The sequence below is a fragment of the Cavia porcellus genome, unplaced genomic scaffold (genome assembly GCF_034190915.1).
Source record: "Cavia porcellus strain 051 isolate PalLab524CR breed Dunkin Hartley unplaced genomic scaffold, mCavPor4.1 scaffold_6, whole genome shotgun sequence".
In the NCBI taxonomy this organism is placed as follows: domain Eukaryota; kingdom Metazoa; phylum Chordata; class Mammalia; order Rodentia; family Caviidae; genus Cavia; species Cavia porcellus.
In genome coordinates this window covers 85423667-85451412 of record NW_026947489.1, presented here as the reverse complement: position 1 = coordinate 85451412, position 27746 = coordinate 85423667, and the positions used below count along the sequence as shown (strand labels likewise).

The 27746-nt window shown below is 39.5% G+C and overlaps 1 protein-coding gene across 2 annotated transcripts in view; it reads right to left on the bottom strand.

The window, feature by feature from the left end:
• Positions 1-1260: 1260 nt before the first annotated feature.
• Positions 1261-27746, bottom strand: part of Mmd (monocyte to macrophage differentiation associated) — a 30518-nt gene continuing 4032 nt past the window's right edge. For both annotated transcript variants that reach the window (XM_063251289.1, XM_063251288.1), the window contains exons 2-7: positions 24218-24299; positions 22229-22389; positions 18411-18485; positions 16711-16812; positions 14559-14628; positions 1261-3159 (exon numbers count right to left, since the gene is read on the bottom strand). In XM_063251289.1, coding sequence (XP_063107359.1) covers positions 2959-3159; positions 14559-14628; positions 16711-16812; positions 18411-18485; positions 22229-22389; positions 24218-24299 — 691 coding nt within the window. In that variant the 3' untranslated portion in view covers positions 1261-2958. The remainder of the gene's footprint in view (positions 3160-14558; positions 14629-16710; positions 16813-18410; positions 18486-22228; positions 22390-24217; positions 24300-27746) is intronic.

Genomic DNA, 27746 nt, shown 5'->3' with positions numbered 1-27746 from the left:
GTGGATGTGTGAAACGCTTTAGCAGTGCAGGCGTCAAAGGTGTGTGGAGTCCTTTGGCACAGAGTGGAGTCCACACTAAGGCATGTGGTAATTTTATAGGCCAAGTAGGCAATGTAGGTCTTGAAGCAGGGAAGGTAGGATTTATTTTAGGAAGATAATGCTGTGCATGGCATGGAAGAGGAGTGTGTGTGAGAGGTGTAAGGGGTGGCAGGTGCACCAGTGAGGAGGTAGCTGCAGTGGTCTGCAGACTAATGAGGGCTTTGTAGGGCCTTGCAGTGGAAGAGGAAGTGAGGAAGGTGCTCAGGGAGTCATCGCCAAGGTAAAGTAACAGCCCTGGCTGATTTGTCGGATCTGGGGAATGAGGGAAGACAAATCAAGGGTTGATGGTGGCTGTGACTGTACTATGAAGCAAGTTGAGAAATGTCAGAGAAAAGGATTCGGTGACAGATAGGAAAAGATAATGAACTCAGTTAATGTAGAGTGAGGAAAATATGCCTGGAGGCATTCAGACCACGATAGGGTCCGACCATAGACAGTTTTCAACTGCTTCTACCTAAGAGGGAGGAGTGGCCACACATATCAGGCAAACGCTTTACAGATGTCACCCTGGTCAACTTCAGGATAGAATTCTTGGGAATAATAATGCTTTAAGATATTCAGTCCTCAAAATCAGATTGGATGGAGATTTGTCTGAGCCTCTAAACTGCACGAAGTATTTTCTTTCCCGTGCCCAAATCTCATGAATTTTCAGTTTAAGCTTTTTTTTTTCCATGATGTGTTTTTAGAAACGCAGTAGTGTAGGACTAATGGGGAGGCTTTGAATTTGGAAGACCCCGATTGCTATCCCAACCCTCTGATTTAAGATGAGACAATTAAATCTCTGACCCTTGTCTCTGGCACCACAGGAGAGACAGAATAACACCTAACAGACAGAGTGGTTAGGCTTACAACAGGATGTAAGTCTAGTAGGTTACGTAAGTCCTGTAACTCGGTCTTACAGTGTATCGTATGAGCTAAACCAAAAGGCTTCTCTGGGTAAGGACACATCATCTATAACACTTAAAATCTTGAGACCTGACCATATTAGTGCTGAGCTGGCTTTGGCATTAAGGGGAAGAATTGCAAATACTGAATGAAAGTTGTGTTTGTTTCTTTTCCATTTTGTTTTAAAATAATTAGTATACAACTTATAAACTAGATGAATCAGAGTTCTCAAATACACATTATTATTTGCAGTCATCTAATTCAGACACAGTGGAATAAATCCAAGTAACAATTTTATTTCAGTTTACAGCACATTATTATACATATACTTTAGTGGTTTTGACAGTGTTAATTTTGAGCAGATTTTCAATAAATCCACAAAAAGTTAATATATTAAAAGTAAAACGTCCACAATAAAACAGGCATCCCTATGTTCAGAATCATGCATACAGGGGTGGTGGGGTTGGGTGTCATCACTGGGTACCTTGCCTTTTAAAGAATTCACTGAAAGTGTCAATTCTTCTGCTCCTCATTCCCCTACACCTCACCAAACAGTTCTAAACATACTCATCAAATAAATTCTCTTTTAAAGAGACAAAAGTATTAAATTTTCAGTTAATAAGCTTATTGTTAATTGACAATTCCAGTGAGAAGCCCATTACTAGAAAAACAGGCGATACAGGCGCCTGAACTAAAGGCAAGGTAATTTCATTTCTTAAAAACACCAATAGAGCAACTAATATGGCAATCTTAATATAAGACAACGAGGAAAAACCAAAACAATAATATATACATATATAAATACCACTCCACTGAGTCAGGATATAACTCATGGACTAGAGACATGAGTTGCTATTTGTCAATGCTTTAAATATTTTTTCCTGTGACAAAATAAAAACAAAATCAAAAAGCAATATACTGAGAGATGCAGAAGAAAAGCAGGAATGTGAATTTGTGCATCTAGCTCCACAATTTAAAATGAGTATCAAACAGGTACTGGAAAGCCAGGTGACAACGACTTCACCACTGTGCACCAAACAGGCAAAAAATAATTATTCGTTGCAATTCACAATGCTCAGCAGATGCCACCCCAACAAGACTGCTGTAAGACAGATGGAATATTCACCCACTACCGAAAGAGATCTTGAAAAAAAAAAAAAAAACCACGGCAAAGGCATAGAGAAAAGTTGGATCTTTTGAAAAAGTGAATGATATCAAAATACTTTTCCATCACTCGTAAACCAAACTAGGTCCTGTATGTGGCCGAAAACAGCACTGAATTCAGAGTTAGAGGTTGGCAGAAAAGTTTGGAAAACTAGTTTTTAAAAATTGGCAACTTCTCCACATTTAATAAAACTATCAGAAGAGGTATAATTGTGGAATGTTGATTGCTTGCTGTAAAAATTTACAACATGAAGGAGGAACCACAGAGATGTGCTTCAATGAAATTGTTTTTTTTAAAAATTTACAAAAACCTAAAGTTTCTATTTAAAAAATAACCATGTTATGCCAAGATGAAACATGGTAAAGAGTAGTGTAAGTCCTGTCCATGATTCTTTACACAGTGAATGGGAAAGTGATAGAAACGATTTTTTTTTTTATTAAAAAGGAAGTTATCTTATTGCACTGACTTTTATAGCCTCCCCTAGGAATTTAGAAAAATCATGTAGTAAAACCTGTAAAATTAAAATATAAAAGTCTGCTTTGTAAACATCAGCTGGCCTAATCTATCCAGAGTCCTTCATGACAGTGGGATGGAATGAAGAATTAATTCTCTACCTTATTTGTTTGCTGTGAGCGGAGAAAAAGAAATCCCAGAACACAGCTTTTACATGTTCACAGTAATTATTTTCAAAGGATATAAAGGAAGTCAGTGCAGCTGTTCCCCCTAGCCCTGTGCAACTTTCACCTCTTACCCCACTCCCCAGTGCCATAATGGAGATAATACTGGTTTGGAGACCTAGAACAGACCGGTCATAGATGGCGCATGAAGTCCGTGGGACTTCGGTACAGGTATTTCCAGATGGCGTAGTAATGTACTGCAGCTGCCGTGGCCACGAACAGGTGCCAGATGGCGTGGGCGAATGGGATGATGCCATCGCTCTTGAAGAACACAACTCCCAAGCAATAAATCAAGCCCCCACACGCGAGTTCGTGAAGTCCGTCGGTGTTGTTCTGTCAATGGAGGAAAGAGAACAAGGTTGATGTTATTGAGATGTGACAAGCCAGACGGAACATGTCATTTCTTAGGCTCCTGATTTTCTGGACAATCAGGGGCTCAGTGTGACCAGAATGCTAATCTGAAAACACCAATCAAAACCATAAAGCGTCTCTCATCCTTGACCTGGATTACCCTTTGGGTTGGTCTCCATTAGACAGTACTGCCATACGTGCACACTCTGCTCTTATTTAGTGGATGTTTAAGCAGACTGTGATGGCAGCAGACACAGAAGTGGGCTTTAATGAAGTGCAATCCTTGCTTCTCATCTTCCCCTTTTAAAGCTTCCTCCCCCAGGCAGGCAGGCCCAAACTACTCCAGGTATAATTTACATCTCAGCCAAGGTTTCTACTTCCCTTGGACCTCTCCAAATACTGCTCGCTTTCTCAGACTTCCTGCTGTGTGAGTTTATAGCTTTCTTATGCCAACACAGGAAAAGCACAGCTAGGAAGAGACATCCAAAGTCATAGGTATGTCCCTAGCCTCCCAGATGTCTCCAGATCTTCCCGTATTTACTCATCTTCCTGTCTTTGAGCTGAGCAGAAAGTTAACAGTCTTTGTGGTTTTTCTGACAAAAAGAAATTTTGTGAGCTATCTTGGTTTTCCAAGTCTAGGCCCACCGTAAGAGATCGAAGCCCTGGTATGAGTGAGAGGGGAAAGAAAGGAGGCAGTGTTTGGAAGCCCACAATGAAACAAGTCAGTCCCTGGGATTTCTGAGGACTCACAAGAGCAAGGCCAAAGGATCTGCAGGCCCGATGACAGCAGCCTGGTGCGCCTTACAGCACATCCCTGTGGCCAATCCCAGTGAGAGCCAAGGGACGGACGCTGACCTCAGCCGTGTGCTTCCCGGGCCTGGGCTAAAAGCAATGCTAACAACAGACAAGCATGTGCTAAGTAACCACCACGCATGTGGGTCAGGCCTGTTTTTAACATTCATGTGAAAGGTTACAGTCTCTGTAAGGTCCAAAGAAGGGGAGGGAGCTAACCCATGCTGACTGATCAGATTTCTTACACTTAGTGACAATGGATTTCAGCCAGATTTCTCAAAAATGAAACAACAACAAAAAAGCAATATATCACAGACATTTCTTATTTCCTAAAGGTTACATGGCAAAAGTATCCCTTATACAAAATTCTCTGTGCAGTAGGACACAAGTTAAGGTTTTCATCAGATTCTCCAAGGGGTGCAGGACTCCCATGTAATCCGAGTGACTGATCTACCACTACCTTCTTATTTCAGAGAGGAGGAAACCTGGACCACAGCAGCGTAGTGACCTGAGCAAAGTCACAAAGGGCACTGTCCCACTCTTGTTTTGAGATACCGCTTTGATTTTGGCTACGTATTGACAGACACCACTTTTTCTTTCTGTTAAAATAAGCGGGAGACTGAATCCAGTACACAAGTTGGTTTTGAATGCAAGATATTAATAGTTCACTGTGATACCACATTTACCTTAGCAACTTTCAGAGACTAACACATAGGTAACTGTAAGAGAGTTCTCTTCATTATCTGTGTCATTATGTTACTAACCTGTGGGTGCCTTTGGAGCACTTCCCTGTATTTACTCATCTTCATTTCCACCACAAAACTAACTTAGCTCCTGTTGCTATCTCATTTTACAGATGTGGAAAAGCAAACAAACAAAAAGGTTAAGTCATTTGCTCAAGTGTCAGAATTAGGATGTGAATTGAGGTCGTCTGGCTTCTGAACTTTCATTTGGTGCAGGATGTGTGCGTGCGTGTGTGTGCGTGTGCGTGTGTGTTAAAACTTTCATGATGTACAGATCTCAAGTGAATCGAATGATTTCTGATAAATGAGCACATCCAGATAACCCCAAAACTCCTAAAATTCCTTGAAATCCCTCCCTAATGTTGGATACCCACTGTTCTTATTGGTGTCAACACAGACCAAGCCCATCTTTTCTGGAACTTCACCTAACGTATACCAGATACCCACTTCTGCGCCTGGCTTTTCTTCTCCTCAGTCTAACATTTGTGGAGACTCATGCATGTATTATATATTCACTGCCACTTTATTACTTAGTAGACCATTGATTTAATCAATGTAATTTATTAACTCTTTCTCTTTGGAACTTACTATGAATGAAATATTTACATTATTTTACAAGTCAAAAGATGTAGGTTTTAAAAGTAAAAAACAGACATGCACTTTTTTATTTGTTGGGTACTGCCTATTGAGTCACTGAATAAATGTATGTTTAACTAATATAACTAAGTAATTTTCTGAAATAATTATCTCTTATATTTGCGCTGACAATATATTACGAGGTTCCAGTTACTTCATACCTTTGCTAGTAATGGAGTTTATGTATTTTTAATTGTAATCATTCTCTAGATGAAATGATAGCTCAGTGGGGTTATAATTTTCATTATGCTGATAGCTAATGATACTGATTACCTGCTGAAAGGTCTACTGGATACTAGTGTATCTTTCTGTGTGAAATGCTCAAAGGTTTTGCCCCATTTGTATTGGATTGTCCTTTTAGTATTGATTTGGAGATATACACCTAAAACACACACACACTCACACGTTTTAAGGATATATGTCCTTTGTAATCTATAAGAGTGAATATTTCTCCCAGATTCCAGCTTTCCTATTCATTTTTTCAATAGTATCTTCTGATGAGCAAAGCTTTTGATATGGCCATGCAACCTGAGCCTATTCCAATACTAGGATCATATGATGCTGCTATGTTTCCTCAAGTTCCTGTGTTTTCTAGAAACTTTACAGTTAGGTCTTTGATCCACTCAAATTAATGTCTCGGTACAGTGTGAAATTGAAGTGTATATTTGTTCCACACTATTTGTGGGGAAAAAAAATTTCCAGTCTCCCATTGAATTACTTTAACTCCAAATATATGAAAATGCAATTACTTCTTTTAACTATGCATCCGACCACCTTGCTAACTTTGCTTTGGTTCCAGTTACCTTTTGTAGGTCTCTTGAGAGTTCATATATACATGTACTATCAAGGTCATCTGTGAGCCGACAGATTTATCCATTCTTTTCCACTGCATGTGCCTTGTAGTTCTCACCTTACTGCATGGCTATAACCTCAGCTTAATATTGAACAGAAGGAGCAACACAGACATTGTTGCATTCAGTATTTCATCATCGAAGATGATACCAGCCAGCAGGTTTTTCATAAAATTTGTTTATCAAATTTATGAAGTTTTCAAGTTGGTAGCAATTTTTTAGATCACAAAATACTGAATTTTGTCAAATGTTTCTTCTGTATCTACTGAAATGACTAATGTTTTTCTCCTTGATTCTCTCAAGGACTGACTGTAATAAATTTCAATGATTGATTTTTAAATGATGTACCAGTCTTGCAGTCCTAGAATAAGCCTAACTTGATTACAATGTATTGTACATTTTCATATATATACCAACGACTTAGTTTGTAAATATTTTGATTTTTTTTGTTGTTTCATGTATTGCCTCGTAGTTTTATTTGTTTTTCCCCAGTAATGCTTTTATATTATTTTGTTATTAAGGTATTAATTCCCTCATTAGGGAATTAGGAAGCATCCTCTCTGTTTTGTGTAGAATTGGTATTATTTTTACCTTCAATATTTGATAGACTTTATCAGTGAAGCCATCAAGGGCTAGGGTTACCTTTGTAGGAAGGTTTTGGTTATAGATTTAATCTCTTTTTAAAAGATACATGACTAACCAGATCTTTTCTTTCTTTTTGAGTCTTCTGTGGGGCTCTCTTTCAAGAAATTTATTCATTTCATCTAAGTTTCTAATTTTTTTGGTATATAGTTGATTTCATGTATCCTCTTTTTTATCCTTTTAATATTTATAGAATCTATAGTGATATTCCTATTTTATTCTTTATAATGGTATTTTGGTTTTTGTGTTTCTTGATCAGTCTACCTAAGTTTTACCACCTGAAATATTTTCTTTTTTCTATTTTTAGCTTAATTTCTGTGTTGATGTTTGTAAATTGTTTATGGCGTGTAGCTTTATTGCAGGCACTCAGAACCCTTAGGAAAATGACCACTTCTCAGAGATGTCTTCCAGATAGAGCTGGCTTTTGGCTTTCAAGTCTGTTGCAAGACCTTCCCTCTTAAATTTACTTGTGATGAGAAGCTGCTTCCTATTTGCCTTCAACCCTGGTTCTCTGGCACTGGTCTACAGCATTTTTTATGACCCTTAGGCAATGTCAGCCCTGGGATATCAGGAACAATTCTGTCACCTTGGCTAAAGTAGTACAAGCAGCAATAACGACAGCATCAAACACAGCCTAGAAACTAACACACTGTGCTAACTACTAATGTGCCACCTTTAATCATGAGCCAGACTTATGGCTATGTAACAAAATCTTAAACAATCCAGAAAATTTTATGCTCAGCAGAAAAAATTTAAAAGAGGTTGAGGAGGAAATAGAAGAGATTAGAAGCAAGGCTGGAGAACAAAGAAGATTATGCAAACTTTGGGACATCTGGATGAAAATTATGTAAATTTTGGAAATTCAGTGAAAAAGAGAAATAAAAAGAACAGAACAGAACAACAAAAACCAGAAACACTGCTCACACTCATATAAAAACAAGAATAACCAAGAAAAAACCAAAACAAATCAACCAAACAAAAACATGAAAAGGAAGAAAAAGAAAAGAAGACAAGTCTGCTTCAAAATGCATCTCAGTCTCTGGTAGACAAATCAGCAAACAGAGTCCAGATCCGTGTTGATTAATCCCAGCAAGTCAGCCATAGCTTTATGACAGGGTCACAGACAGTCCCAGCAAGCCTGTACCTTCAGTTCCACTGGAGTTCAGTGTGGTCTTTGGCTGTGAGACCGGAACCTGATTCGTTCAGCCTACAACACTCTGTATGCCTCCTGCTGGCTTGATCTCAGCATCTTGAACCCCTCGCCACTGACTTGAACTTGGCAGCTTCAACCTGACACTGGCAGCCACTAGATGGGAGCCACTCAGTGGCTGCTCTGAGTTCCAAACTCAGTTGGCCCCTCTCCAAAGTGGTTACCAGCAATCTCCTGGGGACCATCTGAGCCCGAGTAACTTATCAGCCACTGTGGTCCGCTGTGTCCACTACTTTGATATACTGGTGCGATTCTCTGTTGAGGCCTCTGGGAATACCAGTCATCACTGTGCATCTGCATGTATGAGCTTCTCCTCCCACATGGTGAGTCAGGGCGTGGGAGGATGCAGGGCTAGCAACCTCCTTCTTCACTGAAATCTCTCTCTTCACTCTGTCTGTAGGCTCCAATTCTCAATTCAGATCCTTCCTGAGTCCCAGGGACTCACTTCCACCCTTCTTCTCTTCCTCATGTTGCTATATTCCAGCGTGGACATCAAATCTCAGAGAGGCTCTTCCTCTGTTGCTCACCACTCCACCATCTTCCCGGAAGTCCTACCAACTGTAATATTTTCAAAGAACTTCCAGGTTCATTTGTTTATTCATTTCCTATTTTTCCAAGTTCCATTCTTTATTTCCTTACAGGTATTTATTCTGAAGTTAATTTGCTCTCTCTTAATAGCACACAATAGAAGCTTAGATCACTGATTTTAAAACTTTCCTCTTTTCTGTGTTAGAGTTCTTCAGAAAAACAGAACCAATAGGATATATGTGCATGCTTGTATGTGTGAGGGTGGATATACTGGTTTATTTTAAGAAATTGCCACATGTGGTGGTCCACCTCTGTAATCCCAGCACTTGGGAGGCTGAGGCAGCAGGATCACTGAGAGTTCAAAGCCAGCCTGGGCTACATAGTGAGTTCAAGGCCAGTCAGAACTACATAGTGAGATCTGTCTCAGAAAACAAAAAAAGAAAGAAAGAAAGAAAATATTGGCTTATGCAATTATGAGACAGCAAGTCTGAATTCTGTGGGGTGGGTTGGCAGGCAGGAGGCTCAGAAAAGGGCTGATGGTGCAGCCCCAAATCAAAAGATACCAGTCTAGAAGAAAAATTCTTCCTCAGAGGACCTCAGTCTTTTTAAAAACTCTAAACATCTTTTGACTGATGTACACCCACATTATGGAGAATAATCTGCTCTTAAGTATTAATCTTACTTAAAAAATACCTTCACAGCATCTTGCTTCAAATTTGAAATATCTGGGTACATATGGCCTACCCAAGTTGATGATTCATTTCTCTGATATTCACTGAGGATTACCTACTGACTTAGTCTATTATCTATTTTGATCAGAAAAATTTGTGTACTGCAGTATGTGAGTGGAGTACTCTGACATGCCAAACTAGGTTAGTCCAGGGATTGCATTACGCAAATCTGTCTTCCTTTATCCATATTTTTAATTCCTCATTCAGTTACTGAGAAAAGATTGTTAAAATCGTCAATTGTACTGTGGGTTTGTTTCTGCTTTACTTGTTAGATTTTTGTTCCACGTGTTTTGAAGCTCCATTGCTAGGTTGCATACCCAATTCAGATGGGATGGCCCTTTGTGAAGAAATACCCCTCTTCATCTCAGTTAAAAGTTCTTGTCTTCATATCTGCCCTGACTGATATCAAATAGCCATTCCTGTTTTCTTAACGATAGTACTTTTACAATGTTTTCCTTTTCACCCTCTGACTTTTAACCTATCTCTTCATTTTAAAGTGTGTTTCACATGAACACAAATAGCAGAGTCTTGCTTTTTAAAAATCCAGTCTGAGGTCCAGGGGTTTAGCTCAGTGGCACAAGCACCTGCCTGATAAGTGCAAGGTCATGAGTTTGATCCACAATACAAAAAAAAAAAAAAAATCCAGTCTGAAAATCATTGCTTTTTAATTGGAGTATTTAGTTCATGTAACTAATATTTCATATTATATAGTTATTGATGCAGTTGCTTCTATGTCTCTCGTCTCACAATTCGTTTTCTATTTCATCTTAGGAGCCTATGTTATCCTCATTTTTTATAATGAGTATTCTACTTTATCTTTTTTCTCAACTATTTTAACTATACTATTTACCTGTTTTTTTTTTTTGTTGTTGTTGTTGATAGTTATTCTGTGGATAACAAAGCACATCCTTAGCACAATATGATATGTGATAAGGTGTGTTTAAATTTTTAAAATGCATTAACAAGACACGTTTCCATTAATCCCCCTCAGTTGGAATACTGTTCTTGCCACTCTCTAGAAGCAGTTCTAAAGGTCCCTTTTGTGAGCATCTTTAGTTGAGCTGTCATGGCTGCCTCCACGTCTAGACTCAACTCCAAATGTTTTCCTTTCACCGTCAAGAATTGCACAATGCCAGACTTGGCAAATAAGCTGGACGAAGACATTGTTTCTAAGAGCCTCTCTTTCCACTGAATTGCATTCCACAGCAGCATTCACTGTGTCTTAAACCTACTTGACAAAGACAGTCATTAAAGAGGAGACCCAGAACGGCTTCAGAAAGTAGCCAGAGCACCTTCCTGGTGCATGTCTGGAATCCCAGGACTTCTGCAGTTGAGGCCTGGCCGGGATACACAGCAAGACCCTGTCTCAAAAACAAACAAAACAGAAAGTGGCAAGAGTGATGGGAGGAGTGTGTTTGAACTAAGGGAGAATAAACTAATTGGACTAATGGCAATGTGTCTTGTACTATAATATTTTTTAAAACTTTAAATTATCATACCTCATCCCACACAAGGACAGGGCCCTTACAGCAGTACACTGCATTTTCTCCCCTTCTTTCCTATTACATGTTTCACTTCTACATGTTATAACTCACTTACTTTTTGAAGAAATTAAGAAATGGAAATGTCCTTTATATCTACTCATGAGTATATATTTTTAGCACTTTGATTTATTTGTAACAGTGGTGTTACAAATTTCAGCCTGTAGTTTTTCCTTTCATTGTTTTAAAGGTGCCATCACACCGCATGGTTGTTCCTCCATTCCAACGAGATGCCCGTGGTCATTTTTCTCTGCTTGATCTTTCCCTCTAGCTGATTTTAAGATTTTTTTCATTGTTATTTTTTAGCAATTTGAGTAGGAGTGCTTCAGTTTCTGTTTATATTTATCCTGCCCAAGTTTCACCGTGCTTTGTGGATCTGTGGCTTGACATTTTTCACCACCTTTGCAACTCTTACGCCTCACTAGATCACTTGATACTGTCGAAAGGATTACTCAGGGCTGTCTATTTTTTAACCACTCCTGTGTTTCAGTGTGGGGAGTTTTTATGGAGTTCACTGACCTTTTTTTTTTTTTTTTTTTTTAACAGTAACCAATCTGTTATTAAGCCTCTCGTGTATATTTTTTTCTCCTCAAGACAATATTAGGGTTTCTCTTTGGTTTGCTTTCCGTAGTCCCTATTCATTTCCTGAGATTCCTCACCTGTTTACTCATTATGGTGCAACATCCTTGCATACAAATTTCAACATTTGTCATGTTTGGGTCTGTTTCTTGACCTTTCTTTCCTTAGCTGTGTGCATTTTTCTGTCTCTTGCCTATCTGGTATTTGTTTAGGTGGTGGGTGCCATATTTGTAGAGTATAGATTTTGTGGATTTCCTCTGTGGATGGTTTTTTCCGGCAGGCAGTTTATTTACTGAAGGATCAATCTGGCCACTTCGAGACTGGATTGTGGTCTAACAGCTCTAGACCAGCCATCAGTTTAAAGCTACGGTAGCACAGCTGCTAGGGTGTGGCTTTGGTATGGTCACCTGAATGTTTGTAATGCTCAGCACGGCTGGTGGAAATGTCAAGCACTTTCTGGAATCTCCATTCATCTCATGACCTGCAAACAGTTTTTCTCATCCAGAGCTTGCAGAGTTTTGCTCTGCACAAACGCATGTTAATTCCAGTGAAGGAAACGCCTGTCTGGATTTCTGGAGCGGCTTCCCCCGTAGCTCCCTTCTCTCCAGTCCCCCAGCTGTCTCACAGTCAGAAATGCCGATTTGTTTCTTCTTCCACTTTCTGGCCTCTGCTTCCTTTTGCTGCTATTTGGAAAGTAGCTAGGGAAACTGGGAAGAATCTGAAGTTTACTTTTTGGTTACTCTTTCCTCAAGACCCAAGTCCCATGGTCATGATTCCGATCAGCACCAGAGTTCTGAGTCTTCGTTCATGCTGGTACTTGGTCAGTTCAGGTGGCTTATGTCGTCCTGTTTGATTGGGACTCTGTTCAGCTCCTCAGCTTTACCACAAGATTTACGCCTCCTGTCACTACCCAGCATGCACATATCAAACAGGAATATACTGCATGTGATCAGACAATATGGTGCATGCTTGATTTTAAAAAATAATTACTGTGAAAGACACATTGCCATTAATCCCCTTCAAAAGAATCCCTTCTTAACTTTAAGTTCTAGAAGTCCTTTTCCATGAGCATCTTCAGTTGTGTTGTTGTGGCTGCCTGGATGACCCGAACCCATTTACTTTAAAAGGTTTATCATTCATGGTCATTGTGACTTTGTAAGATCCAAACATCACATGGTACCAGTGCAGTGAATAAGGTGGATGGGGACACTCCGTAATGTTTCTACATAAAGATAGTCGTCATAAAGATAGTCGTCAAAGACTTCTAGAACTGCCTCAGAAAGTGGCATGAAGAAAGGGATTGGAGTGTTTGAAGTGAGAGGGAGTATCTTGAGGGGGAATAAAGGAGTACGTGTCTACTGTAATACATTTTTATAAAATCAAACATTCACTGTATATTTGTAATACATTTGCGATTTAAATACTGACTGACTGTATATTTTGATCATCTCCTGTGCACTCTATGTTCCTAACAAACAACTACTTTCAGTTCTTTAAAGATGCTGGAGGATCCCCCAGTTCAGGATTCTTCATGTTATATTCTCTACCTATAACTCTGACCATCTCTTAGCTCTTCCTCGTCTTTCCAAATCTGCCTAACTGTCACTTCTGATGTACTTTGGTTTTGTGTCCCCACAGCAACCTGAACTTTCCCCAAAGATTTACTGTAAAGTTTTTTATAGCCTCCTATTGAGTATAAACTGTATTAGCCTGTTGAATCCTAAACTACACGAAGGCAGTGTGGGGCTTTTCCTGTTGGGTTATCATAAACGTTAGTCACCTCCTATTATACCACTTAGGAAAATGCTAATTAAAGATGTGGGACAGTAAAAATACCAGACAAACCTGTTCTTATGATACCCAAAGGGAATGTACTTGAAATTCTACAGCCACTTATCTACATAGACTTTGCTTGCTCTGCTCTGGGTGTCCTGGATTGCTCTCTAATTATATCGCCACCAAGGACATTTTCTCTTCTCATTTGCCTCTCTCCTCATCATTTTCTGCTACTTTTACCAACTAACCCATATGTGCTTTTGGTACAAAGTAATTACTAAAGCCTTTCTAAACCTTGTATCTCAAAGAAACACATTTTGTTACATATTCATAAGGCATAGTCCCTGGGAAAAAATAAAATAAATAAATAAAATAAAATAGAATCAGGTTTTAACTCCTACAGGTATATTTGTGACTAACACAAGTGATATTTTATATATTTGTAGAATTATGTTCTTATGTTGCTCTTATGAGTTCAGGAGCAAAGTCACAGGTACAGTTCTTCTGACCACTGCAAACTGAAAGAGGATTCACACCAAACACAAGGAAGCCTCCTTAATTATTAGTGGTAAGAAAACAGAGCATAAGACAGTGGTGTACATAAAGGTACAAGTACCAGGTGGATGGAGATCACAGTGATATGTATTTCTTTCAAAGTGACAGATACACACAAATTTCTAAAAAGCAATTCACTGTGAAAAAGAATTTAAAATATATAGTGCAACTGCGTACTAAAGGTAGCATAACCTTGTTACACATCAAAGTTCTCAAGCAGTTGGAATAAAGTTTAAAAAAAAAGAACTTTTTTTGGGAAGAGAAATATGACTTAAAATCAAGTGAAAGAAGAAAAAGTAACAGGAAAGGAATCTGAAAGATATCAGACTGGTGCAGCACATGCCCTTTAAGGTCCTTCTAACTGTTAAGACTCTACAGGTTGGCAATTTGCATTTTTTTTTTTTTTCATTTTAAGATATCTCCAGATTTACTCTTTTCTAGAGATTTAATGTTAAGAAGCCAAGTAGTTCAAGCAGAAATATCAGCCTTCATGTATAAATACCAATTTGGGAGAAGGGTTAAGAAGGTGTGGGATGACAAAGAGATTTTGTACCCAAAAGAAATAAAAAAAAAAAAAACTGAAGAACATCAAAGAGGAAGAAACATGCCTAGAGGTACAGTCTCTCCAACCTTAGCACTTAGTACAAGGCATTGGCACACCGTACTATTCGTGGGTTTTTTTTTTTTTTAGTTTCTAGCTAGCTAATGGACATGTCCCAACTTCAAAAAGGTACAATCATGCCAGAATCCCACTGATTAAAAAATAAAATGACTGCAGTTGTGAAGCTACTTCTTACCATTGATGTCACCACCAAGGCTGGAGAAAATCCCATCGTGAGATAGAAAAAGAGCTCAACCACTTTATACCTGCAAGAACAGAAAGATAGCCAATTAGTTTATATATTTGATACTGAGATCTGTTATATGTCAGCTTTTCCTCTTTTATTTTGAAAGAGAAGTACAAACTTTTAACTACTCAAATGAAATGCATTTCTCAGTAGGAGGCCACTGGGCCGTCTCATCTAACATACAATAATTGTATAATGAGGAGTTAGCATTTCTTTTAGGAATGAAAAGGTATGAAACTCCACATACTGCCTAGGAAATGTTTTTGCCCAAGACAGGAATGGTGGCCTATAATCCCAGCACTCATGAGGCTGAGGCAGGAGGATCACTGTAAGTTCGAGACCAGCCTCAGCTACAAAGTGAGCTCAAGGTCAGCCTGAACTGCATAGGGAGACCCTGTCTCAAAATGACAAAAAACAACAAAAAACAAAAAAAAAAAAACAAGCCAAACAACAAAAAAAGTTACTATTATCCTATATTTCATGGAGTAAAAATAAAGACCAATGAAACAAATGACACAAGTTCTCAAGCAGAGACAGAAAAACTGGTTTTAAAAAAATGTTTTCTGCCAAAAGTACTATAGCTAAATTGAATTAAATTCACCCTGTGTCTTTCCCTCCCCAGTCCTACGGTGTTTCCCTTTACTGCCATTTCAATCCCGAGCTACAGCACAGACACAGTGAAGACAGATGGAACCACACCGTGGGGCCTAGTTTGATCAGGAAAAAAGGACGGGAGTCCTCAGGAAAGAGCTTTGTCTCTTCATTTTGCATTTGTACAAACTACGGTTTCTAAGGATTATCACATTATGAAATATATGAAAACATTAAGAAACACACTGTATTAAATAAAGTTAAACCTATATTTTTACCCAATCCAGCTACACCAATAAGCCTCAAAGGCAGGGACCAGGTTTTTCTTACATTTGGATTTGCAGAGCCTAGCAGTGTGCCTGACACAATCTTACTTCTGCATTTCTGCCAAACTAAATGGCCAATGGTGACTTATACTTCATTCTCAGTGTTTTAGGGCCAAAACCTACCAAAAAAGTAACATCAGAAGGATGGGTTCAAAGGTTTGGTTTACATGAGAAGGCCTGGAAGAGGAGAAATAGCTGCCTTACTTTACTTCCTATTTTTATCCAAGGGTGTTAATTTGGGGTTTGAGTGCAAGAAACAAACTGTCTGCTTGAGTGTATGCATACTGCATAATACCACTCAGCATTGTCAATTATGATCAAAGGATGGGGAAGTGAATTTCAAAATCGGGGTTAGTGAAAGCTACCATTTTCCTCTGAAAGCAGAAAACAACACACTGACAAATACAAAGTGTGTTTAATTTTCAAAGTCACCCTGCCAACCACAATAAAGAATTTAATACACTGTAATTTAGTAAATCTAATGACAATGATTTCATGGTTGTAAGTTTCTCAAATACAAACCTATTAGAAAAGGAACTGGGACACTGGGACCCTGTCTTTCAGATGTGTCACTTGAAATATCTGACACATAGCCTGAATGTTCTAGAACTAACCTTGAAGGTTCTCTAGAGCCAAGATGATACATTTCAATAAGCTTTCAAAAAACAAATTTTTACAAAAATCACTAAACACTTATGAAAATGATCTATAAGTAAGGGGTAAAGAACTGTGCTCAGGCTACAAATACCTGGCATTTCACATGGCCCTTTTCTCAGGGAAGCCCTTTGGGATACTCTCTAATTTCTTGATTACATAAATGTGCTAGGTACCTAATATCTGTTATTTTCAGCCTCCACAGAAACACTGAAAAGGCTACTTTTACCATGTGCTGATAAATCTCAGTGGATAAGGCTGGGCTGTCTTGGCGTGAGACGCGAGGTCTTCCTGACTGAAACCAGCCATGCTGCCCAGTCTCTCAGTCGCAGTACACCACACATGTGCCTTTTATACCATCCCACACCAATCTGCCCACTAACCATGAATACCAAAAGGGTCTCAAAGATTTTTTTAAAATAGTATTTATTCTATTTATGTATTTCTACTATTATGAGGAGGAAACATGAATAGATAAAAATTTAGGCAATGAATTTTAATACGACCAAATGTAAATTATTTTTTCTTACTTTTCATGGTACAGAAATACATAAATGGTTCCTCCAGCTGCCATGAGCCAGATAAACCAACGCATATGAGCTGCCAGTGGTCCAAGTTCTCGGAGATTTAACCTACAAATGAAAACATGACAACAAAGAACAGAGGGATAAATGAAGGGAATTCACAAGAGCTGTGTTTTCCTTTGATCCCTTGGAAACTAAGGAAATGCTAGAATAAAAGCAGGAAGAAAAGGCACTCAACACACCAGATGGAAATTTAGGTAAAATTAATAACTCAAAGATAAAACTGTCAGCCAACCTTTAAGACTTAGAATTAGTTTTAGCATGGTTTAAAAATAGAACCAGTTATTATGGAGAAGTGAGTCTCAGCATACCTGTCATGCTCAACTTTCCCTGGCAAGGCAGAAGGAGGTAAAGGCTGCTTGCCTTTTTATTTCTGACCATGTATTTGGGAGCAGACTGCTTACACAGCTTAATGAGAACTCTGCCAAACACCCTGAGCCAGGATCACACACCCACAGCAGGTATATAGTATACAGACCACGTTTCTATCACCAGCCTCTCCAGCAAGACAGGCATGAGAATTATCCCAAAGTGTGTGATGGTACTTTGCTAGAATTTAAATGTGGATTTCTGTGAAATCTAAATTTTAAAATGCTGCAAATTCACTTATACTAATGTCATAATACAGATAAATGGAGGAAAACCCCCAAATGTTCTGATTGGCTGTCACTACAAATTAATATTGTCAAATGGAAAAGGTACCACTTGCATGTCTAACACTACAGGTGAACAAACTGCCTACTTTGATATTTGATTCTTCAGCTCAACTTAAATACTTTTCTTACTTATTTACTGATTTTAAATGGAAGTATATTTCACAAAAGCCTTTAAGAAATCTCACTCCGATATGAATCAGACCTATAATTTAGTAAGACATACTGAGGAGAGCCAGCACTCACTTTTTATTCTAACAGATAATTATGTTTCTTTTGAACAAGGCTGCCTTCCCCAGAACGGAGGGCCTGCTGTTTTCAATGACTACAGCAGGAGATGGCATAATATAAACTTCAGAGTGTTTGAAACTGGACCGTGTCTTGATAGAGGAAAACTAATGTTTCTGTAATTGCAGGTTGAACAAAAGATTACATTCACTCTGTACCAAAAGGGCAGTAAGACCAAGGAAACTGAGCAGAGTGCGAGGTTAACAGATTTGGTTAGTTATCTTAACTCAGACGGCAAAACCAAACCGGAATGTGCCAGTGTGTATTGCCCAGTGCTGGGAAGAGAAGACAAACCGTGTGAGTTTCCAAAGGAAGCGCAACTTTCTCATGCCATTTACACTTACAGCGTCCCTGAATTTCTACCTACTCTGAAAAGCAGATGGATATGGGGAGAATACTGGGGGTGGAGGGTCACAGGCTATGTGTTACAAAAGGAGCATGCCACCCAAACCCAGGTCAACAGCATTTCCTCTTAAACAAGTCAGTGCCCAGATATTTACTCTACACCGTGTTTTTCACATCTACAGTCTAACCCACGTAAATCACACTGGGGGAAATGCACATGCGTACGTGTTTGTGAGGGGGGCTAGTAGTATGCATGAGGGCTGGGGGCGGCAACAGGAGGGCAGGGAGGGAAGAAGGAAGGAGGAATGGGGACTGCTAACAATAAAGCACATTCTTAAGAACAGAAACATTTAATCTTACCATGGTGCGTAAGAAGCAGCAATGAAAAAATAGATAACCATCCTATCACACATGTGAAAACAATGTTCCACTGTCCTGGGGAGGGGAAGAAAACAAGTCAGATAAACCATTTAAAACGTTCTTCAGACCAGAAGTACGGGCTATCAGTTGCACAATGTTGCAATTTCCATACCTGTCTAGTTTCTTTCGGCATTTATAACTTGCCCTCTGAAGCCACATTGTTTGTTTTTAGTGATACGAAGCCACAAGTCCATGCTTTGTATTCTTTTTTAGGTTGTACACAAAACAGTCATTCTCACAGTTAGGAGGCCTAAGGTGGTGAAGGCAAACTCAATCCGTCTTTTTTGATAGTTTTCATTTATTTTCCAGCCTATCTAACAGAAGGATGAAATTCCTTGAGGGGAGATCATCCCCAAGGTCCTGTCATACTGCAGGGCACAAAGTCCTGATGCTCAGTAAACAATCCCTAAATGGGGTCACATTCCACAAGTTTTTCCAGAATAGGTTTTTCACTCACTTTTTATTTTAAATATTCTACTATAGACAATAAGTTGCAATTAAATAAATTCAGTAATTTGGGAATAGTCAAATCAACAAAAATAAACAAAAAAAGCGCATTTGTTACAAGAGGGTACAACTCAGATGTGTAAGCAACTCACTCTTTCCAAAATCAGGAAGTTGGGAAGGGTGGATAGAAAGGAGTGGGCGAGGGATATAGCTCAGCAGCACAGCACCTGGCTGGCCAAGCATGATCTGCAGTACAAAAAAAAAAAAAAGAAAGAGAAAATAAAAATATGAGTCTCTGAGGTTGCTTCAAAAACTAGGTTAGGTGGAACTGCTCCTTATCAGGTGATTAAAAAGCACAAACACATAGCATCATCTTGCATCTATTTTCACTGCCCACAGCATCACAGTTCTGATTGGAGGGAGCTGAAGTTATTAGGCCTTGCCCTGCCCCACGCACACAGAGTGTTGGCCAAAGCAGACAGCTGGAGACTTGTGTCAGTAAAGAAGTAAAAAAATACACTGGGAGCAAAAACGGTTTTAATCCAAAAGCTACATTTCACCCCTCAGTAACAATTCAGGTCATAAGTCTAAAGAAGCAAACAATTTATCAGTGCTTCTCAAAAGACTACGTATTATAATCAGCATTATGAAATGTAGCCATGGACTCCATTCCAGGAGATTTGCTACAAGGGACAGAAGATGGGGCACGAGGTAGAGGAAAGGGCATAAGATGTTTTTTCTAGCGACCGTTTTTTGAGACGGTTCTAATCCTACTTTCTCAATTATTAGACACTGTCAGAGCACATAGTCAGACCTAGAATTGTATTGAAGATCTGCTACAGACCTGTCTGAGACACATTTTCTTTACAAAAGAATGGAGATCTTTCTCTAGAGCAGGCAGAACATGAAATGTGATATTGTGGACCATGTATTCAGCACAGTACGTAGCATACAATAAATGCTACTTCCTTTTATGTACTTCAATTGAGGTTTTATTTGAAGATTTATAAGCTTAGTGTACAACAACAGTCTACATGTGGCTTACGACACTAGAGGCGCTATTTCAAGGTTCAGGCTCTGGTTTCTATTACACCTTCTCTGGTCTTGGCAGGCAGGCCCTGAATACTGAAGTAGGCACCTACAACTCTATTGATTCAGAAATCTAGACATCAAAGCCGAGTCTGCTGAGGCAACCACAAGCGTCACATCGTGCCAAGAAGATAATGAAGTGCTCTGCTTTCTGGCTGGCCCCTGGCCTCTGCGACAGCATGCCCCGAGGAGCCAGCCACTCCTGTGGTTCCCTTGTGAGTGTGTCCCAACGGGCCCTTGTGACTCAGTGCTGGGGTTTTATTTTAAGTCCTGAGAACTATCACCTTATAGGAAAGGGGAAATGACTGTAACTTATACACAGCATTGGGAAAGATATGGTAGAAAGAAGTCCAAAACGGGTTGTCTCTCTGACTTAGGTAAGCCAGGCCATTTGTCTGAGCCTCAGTTTCCTCAACTAAAAGTCAAAGTTTGGATTCTATGATCTCTCAGGTTATATGAGCTCTGTCCAGCTCTGAAACTCCATGATGGAACCAGTACTCATCGCAGAAATTCTACATCCTGCTTTTAAATTAAGCACAACTTTTAAAAATGAGAGTATCTGGTTATTTTTGGACACTACAAAACCAAAAGGCATATATTTTGAGTATTATCTTTCTCTCTCTCTTTTTTTTTGAGCACTTTCACTCTTTGATGATTTATCTATTAAATCATTTCAGAATCTACCTCATGTGCAACTTATTCTGGCCACAAGGTGTGGGGCTTCTTCTGGGGCTTCTTCTGTACTCTCCCAAGTGAATCCCTCACTTGGAGGAGGAATGCTTTTCTGTCCTTCCTGTTGGCAGATCCAGGGCCATCACAATATTGTTTGGAAAGTCCCTGACAATCAATAACTGCAAAATAATATTGTCTGAATAACAGACTCAAAACCTCATCCTGAAAGTTCAACTTCACAAAACCACAGTAACAGCAGTTCACCTCCTCACATCCCACAATCCTTCAGTCTTCTATAATTTTTGGATGGTTTTCACATAGCTTATCTTACTGGCCTATCACAATAACCTTGTGAGTCAGACATTACAATCCTCATTTTAGTGATAAAGAAACTGAGGTGTCAGGGAGCGGAGTGACTTGCCCAGGGTTAACTAGCAGGACAGAGACTCACCGCTGACTCCAATCTCAGTGTACTTCATCACTAAGCCACAGCTACTGCTCTCTTCTCCTTAGTACCCGTGAGAGAATTGGAAGACAGCTCTCAAGATTTCAAATTTAAAATTCTGCTGGTTACTCCGAGAAGCCTGCCTTCCTAGATGCAAGAGGAGTCCTCGAAGAAAAAAAAAAAAGAACTCTATTCTGCTCTGTATGAAAGTATCAAGTATCAGAGTATAGGCAACTACTTTGAAGGCAATAAGATTCACTATGATGCCCATTCTGGTTTGACTATTATCCTCTTTTGAGGTTCTGTAAGATTTACAATGTTTAGGTTTTATTGGTCTTGTTATCTACTGTTTTGTTCAACTTTATAATACCTAATGAGATAGACAATTCTTCTTAAGGAAGCAAGAGGCATTATGGTAACCATTGTTGATAACCTTGTACATTGTTTTTACATCATATGCTATGTCTATCCTTGGTTTTGACTGACAGCTTTATTTTATCATGCTTGATTTTATTCTCTTACAAAAAAAAAGTAATAAGATCTAAGGGAGCAATAAAACCCAAAATGTATAAATTTTGTTATAATAAATAGAGGGGAAAAAAAGTGCCCTAAAGGATACAACAGCAAGGGTGTTTAGGTGTGTTAAATAGAAGACCATATTAATATTTTTGATTGGATTACTGAACACAACTATTTGCAGTCTCACTGTTTGAATGTTCACTTTGTATGCTTTGATCCTGTGACCTGAAACACCGTTTCTAAGATGATAGCGTGTAATCTATTAACTGATGATAGCTTACTGTTTTTTTTTTTTTTGTAGTCCTGAATTACTTGTACCCTTACACTGTTTTGTTTTGTTCTGCTTTTTTTCCCTTTTTCCTTTTAAGTAAAAAATTAATTAATTAATTAATTTAAAAAAAAAAAAAAAAAAAAAAAAAAGAGGAGTCCTCGTACTCTGTCCGATCCAAAGAAAATGTCCTGAATTATGAGATAGCACCGGAACTGCAAGGCAGGACCACGTCTGTCTCCTGCCCGCCCGACTAAAACATATCCGCTTGGGAGTCAGCTCTTTGGGTCTATGGAAACAGCTCGCCATCCACAGTACCTTAAGTGGCTCTTTTTCCATGACACAATGTGAAACACCGTGGACACGATGAAGAGGGCACAGAGACCCATGCCATAAATCCACGCTGTTATCTGTTCCCAGCAGTCGTCAGACAGCCGGTGGAGGAGGGCGCTGCCCACGATGGCCGGAACAATGAGGAACTGAGGGGACAGAAAAGAGAAATACATGGCCCGGCTTTGACGGAAAGAGAATTTTTTTTTTTCTAAATATATATTTATCAGGTTTATCAGGAAGAATACAGACACACTAATATTAAAACCAGCATTATCTTTCTTGAATAAACACAAGCAGAGCCCGCTGAAGTTGTCTGCTGCTATGCTGGAAGCGGGTTCTGCTGATCAGAGCCCACAGCAGTGCCATCCAATACAGAAACAGGCAGAGATGCAACCATATCAACTGCTGCAAAACAGATGTTCTTTATCCTAATTTCATTCAATAAGGGAGCATCTCACTCTACTCTAATCTGATTTAGAGTAGACCTACCAATTCAAGGAACCAGAAAGAAAAATTTTGCTATCCGTGCTACACAGGGACACAAATTCAATGTCTAGCCATATGAGTATGACTATGACAAGAAACTGTTTTATAATACAGAAATTCCCCAGGTAACATAAGACTACCTTGTTAGATATTAAAATATATTTGCCTGGCAAAGAATGAAAATTTTAGCATCATATTTTTCTGGTTTTTTTTTTTTTTTTTTCTTCCCAACATCTCTTTCACTCTCTTGCATGGAACATGAAATCCTCCTGATGAGACAGGTACAAATTTCTTGATGCTAAAGTTTTTATTGGCCCAGAAGAAAAAGGGTAATAATACAAGTTTTTTATAAAATAAAACTTGTTTGCTTTGAGAACATATTTTGAAATTATGTCCTTTCTATTTTGTGTTTAAAATGTCTTCTTTTAAATGAAATAATGACAGGCAAGTTTTGGTGTCTAAAATCCAAAAATGTGGGATATAGTTTAACAAGACTATATTTTCTGTACCAAAATGTTAATGATCAATTTTCCTGAATTTCAGTTTATAAAAGTATCCCTTCACTTGTGAAGATATTGAGATTGTTTAGGTCCATCCTAAACAAATGTTATTCCTAAAGGTGGGCTGCATATCTCAGTATCTAAACCACTATACTGCACCAACGACACTGTCTGTGGTCATCACATAGGCTCCTTCTAAACACTCGCCACTAAAGGAACAAGCTGTCCTTTTGTTTTCTGACTGTATCTTGGCCACCATTTTCTCCTCAAAAGTCTCACATAATGAACTCTCAAAGGGAATAATAAAACCAAAGTGGAATGTATGATGACATAAGAAATGTTAATTATGTGACATTAATAGGAACCCCATCAATAATATACACAGAAATGCCACATAGACAAAAAGAGGAAATATATCAAAGTACTCCCAATTTATTTCTGGGTCATTTGTTTGCTTACATATTTCTCAGAATTTTTAAGGTTTTCTTATAATGAATGTGCTTTGTTTTTACAAGGAAAACCTTTATCAAGTGCTCAGGGACTCCATCAACGTTTGATTCAGTAACCTGAAAAATAACGTATGATCTGAGAAGCAAGTCTACTGTGGGGTGGCAGGATGTGGCTTTTAGAAGTTCACCTAGTGAAAAAACATCTTTTTCAACAAACGTGAATACTCCTTGCCAAATGAGCACAGGGGTGGTTATTTCATTGATGGGTAACAATCTTTATAAACAGGTTTCTCTCACCGTCTTATAACTGGGGGACATAGGTATTTCTACTCTTTGAAGGAAGACCTGGTTGTGGGAAGCCTGTAAGCATAAGCATGTCTGAACACAAAGCATTCTGTGTGCTCACAGCTTCCGGTGATAGGACCACCCCGGGGGGCTGGTGGCTAAGGTCAGAGATATGCTGAGGTCCCTGGAGAGAACCTCTCCCTCCAGCTAAATCCCTGTGGGAAGATCAGTGGCAGCAGAAAACCCATACTCACTGCATGTGTGTAACAGTTAGCAGCATGTTCGTAGCAAGTTGGTTTGTAACGGCCATTGGCTGGGGCCCGATGGTTCATGAAACTGCAGAAACAAAAAACCGTCATGTGAGAAAAGCTCAAAGCCTGCGAACAGCAAGGAGGAAGCCTGCCGTGGTTGTTTGGTCTGCTCTAAATAAAGCAGTCACTAGTGAAAATACCTCATTACCAGAAGAAAACTAAAGCCATTAAACAGTTTTAGGCTGTGTCAACAGCAATGGTTCTAAAACAAAACAAATTCCCTGCTTTAGTAGATGAAGTGTTCTTTCCGTTTACTCAAAAGATAACCTTGCAACCACCCAAAAGCAAACTGACACCATACCCAATTCTTTCTCTGGTACCCCTGCAACTGCAAAAACAAACATACAAGCAAACAAAGCTACAACCACATCTGAAATCTTTTTTTACTTGTGTGCAGTGCTGGGGACTGAACTCACAGCCTTGTATGTTTCAGGAACATGCTCTATCACTGAGCTACAGCCCAGCCCTTAAATCTTAACAGATTTTAAAACAGAAGTTTTGTGAACTTTAGCTATTGTCAGTAAATAAAAAAGGTACACATTGCACTTGAAAGGTTTCTATTTTCCCTCTCAGAATGCAAAAAGCTTTATATATGCAGATATCAAAAACCTACGTCCACGATTACAAGACCTATCCAACCTGTTTTCCTATACTGTATTACCTGTTTGGGGATCAGGCAGCTACATTGATACCTGGCTACCTGTAGGTCGGCTAAGCAAAGAGGATATTTACGCCTTCATTCTTCCTGAATTCAAAGGGTTGGCTTCAAAAATCAAAACATGTGATGAGAACCTGATATTCTGACTAAATTTCACAGGAACACACACCATAGTGTCTGTATTTATCAACACCTGTCACACAGACTGACCGTATCCCACACTTTCCTTTGGGCTAACTTTATCACAGTCAGCAAAGACCGGAAACCTAAATACCACAGGACGGAAAAAGATGGCAGCAGTCTTCTGTTTTGGGCAACAGGCACACCCACACACCCACACCCACATCAGGTTTCCTGGGGGATTCTGGATTAGTGAGAATGTTCTCCGGAAGGAAAGAAAAGCAGCTGCCTGAATGGGCCAAGAAGCAGTTACAGAAACACACAGAGTGAAAGAGCCCTGCCAGCCCTCAGGTCTCCACAGGCCAACCTGTCAGCCGGCTTTGCACAATAATCATTTTGCTCAAACTAATCTGGAGAAGGGGAGTACTTTTTACCATTAATGATTTCGAGGCTGACAAAAGGCAGAGCTATGTTGTTAAAAGTTGAGTGAAATGCATATCAGAACCACTCTGAAAAGTGCCAGTTTTATGACTATAAGGCTAATCAATGCTATCTCCCTGATTTAAAGGGGCTGGCATCTTTTGATGAAATAAATAAAACAGTGCCTGTTAACCCCATAACATGGTTCAGGTGTTGCATCTACTATGGGACAAATTTGGGACAGTAAAGATACTTCTCTGGGACTACCGACAGCTTAGATAATCAACTAGTATGCAAAATAACTACTTGCTGAGTGTAATCACCTGACGATTTGAAACTGTCTCGAGAAATGTACAGCTAGCAGCATCCAAATTTACCCAAGCTATTTTTGAACACAGATAAATAATTTCAAGCATCATCTTTTCTCCCTTGACGATCTTTTAAATAATATGCCACTAATTTCTTAAGGGACAAGAGTGTGGCTATACAGTCCTTATGAGTCAAAAAAATAATTACCCTCTTGGGAAGAATGCTTTTTAAGTGTCCCAAGCACTGAAGAATCTACCACGTCAATACCTTGAGTCGTAACAACAAAGCCATGGATAACATACCATGGCAGGGCTGTCAGAGAGTAAACAGTGACTCTCCAAAAAGGCTGAGGTTGGATTAAACTCCAACTGCTCTGTGGAGGATGCAGTAAGTAGGATTTCTCTACCCACTACCAGGCTGCAGACTAAAATAGCAATTTATATCTCTGGCAGCCCAATCTAAAAATAGTCAGGCCATTACACAGCAACAGGGCTAGACTTTCATTTTCTCCCACTAGCAAAGAAGCTAGGTGCTAGGTTTTTGGCAACTTAAGTCTGCGTGTATGAACTAATTTCAGGTTCAACAAAGTAAGACATTTATGAGAAAAAAAATGGCCCATTCTGGTGACCTAAGGCAGCCTCTGCTGATGGACAGCATAAGACTTGGGCCATAAGGAAAGCTAAGAGCAGCTATGCTGCTATATTTTCATTTCTGGGGCTCAGTAGGATAGACAGTACAACTGTTCTGCTGAGAAATTTTCATGCAATTTTCCCATTTCTCTCTGATCCACCAGAGCGCAATCAAGCCTCCTCGACAGCCTTCTGAAGAAATCACTTCTAAGACTTAAATGGAAAAACAGATGTAAAATGCAAATAAACTCCCACACAGGAGCCTAGAATCAGCCTGCCTGCCTAAAATGAGGAAAGTTCAAGCGTGTTTATGGAAGTCAGTTAAGGAAGTCAGCCTCCTGGTTACCCAGCACTCTGAAAAGGGTGATCAGCCTGCCTTAGAGGACCTAAGGGAGGATGATTTCATCCTGGGAGTTGAAGCCACGCTCAATAAAGCTATTAGTTAGGCAGGGTTTGTTCATCCATCACCTCGCTTTCGGCGTTTTCTGTGTGTGCCCCTTGCCCAGTGTCCTAATGTACACACTTCTCCATGAGAAGACTGAGGAGCTATGGAGAGAAAGATCAGGGAACGATGTGCCTCTGCAACCCACCAGCAAGTCTCAGAGGTCTACAAACAGATCCGATCGAAACTTGTCCTTGAATCCTCCGTGCTCTTTTCCCAAGCACAAGTATTGTCAATTCTATATTCCAAATCGGTCCACTGCTCTGTAACTCCACAGTTCTGCTTCAAATCAAGACACCGACATCTCAACTCTACGAAGATACAGCTTCTTAACTGGCTTTGCTGTTTTGTCCCCATGCAGACTTTCTTTTTTTTACACAGCAACAGGAATCTATGAGGACCAGCACACACCAGCCATGGTAGCATAAGCCTGAAAGCCTACTAATCAGAGGCTGAAGCAGGAAGATTGTAAGTTCAGGGTTAGCCTAGATAAACTAGCTCCTGCCTCAAAATTTAAGATGAAATAAAAAACAGCTGAAGCTGATGGTATAGTTCAGTAGTAGCGTACTTGCCTAATATGCGAGAACAATGGTCAGCATGAAAAATAAAAACAAACAAACCTCCGGCACACACATCACCTCACAGCCTGCAAACCTGCTGCTGGCTTCCCACAGTGCTTCAGGAAACACTGTGCTTCATCCTTGGCTTAGTGGACTTGCTCTCACAATCCCTCCAGTCTCAATTCCTCTCCCCTATTCTCTAGCTGTACCACTTCCTTTCTGCTTTGTCTACAAGTCAAGGTCTTGTCTGCCTCAAAGCATGGGCTGTGTGTTTCTACCCAGCAACCCTCAGCTCTTCTCATGCAGCCTTGAAGCTTAGAGGAAAGCCACCTGC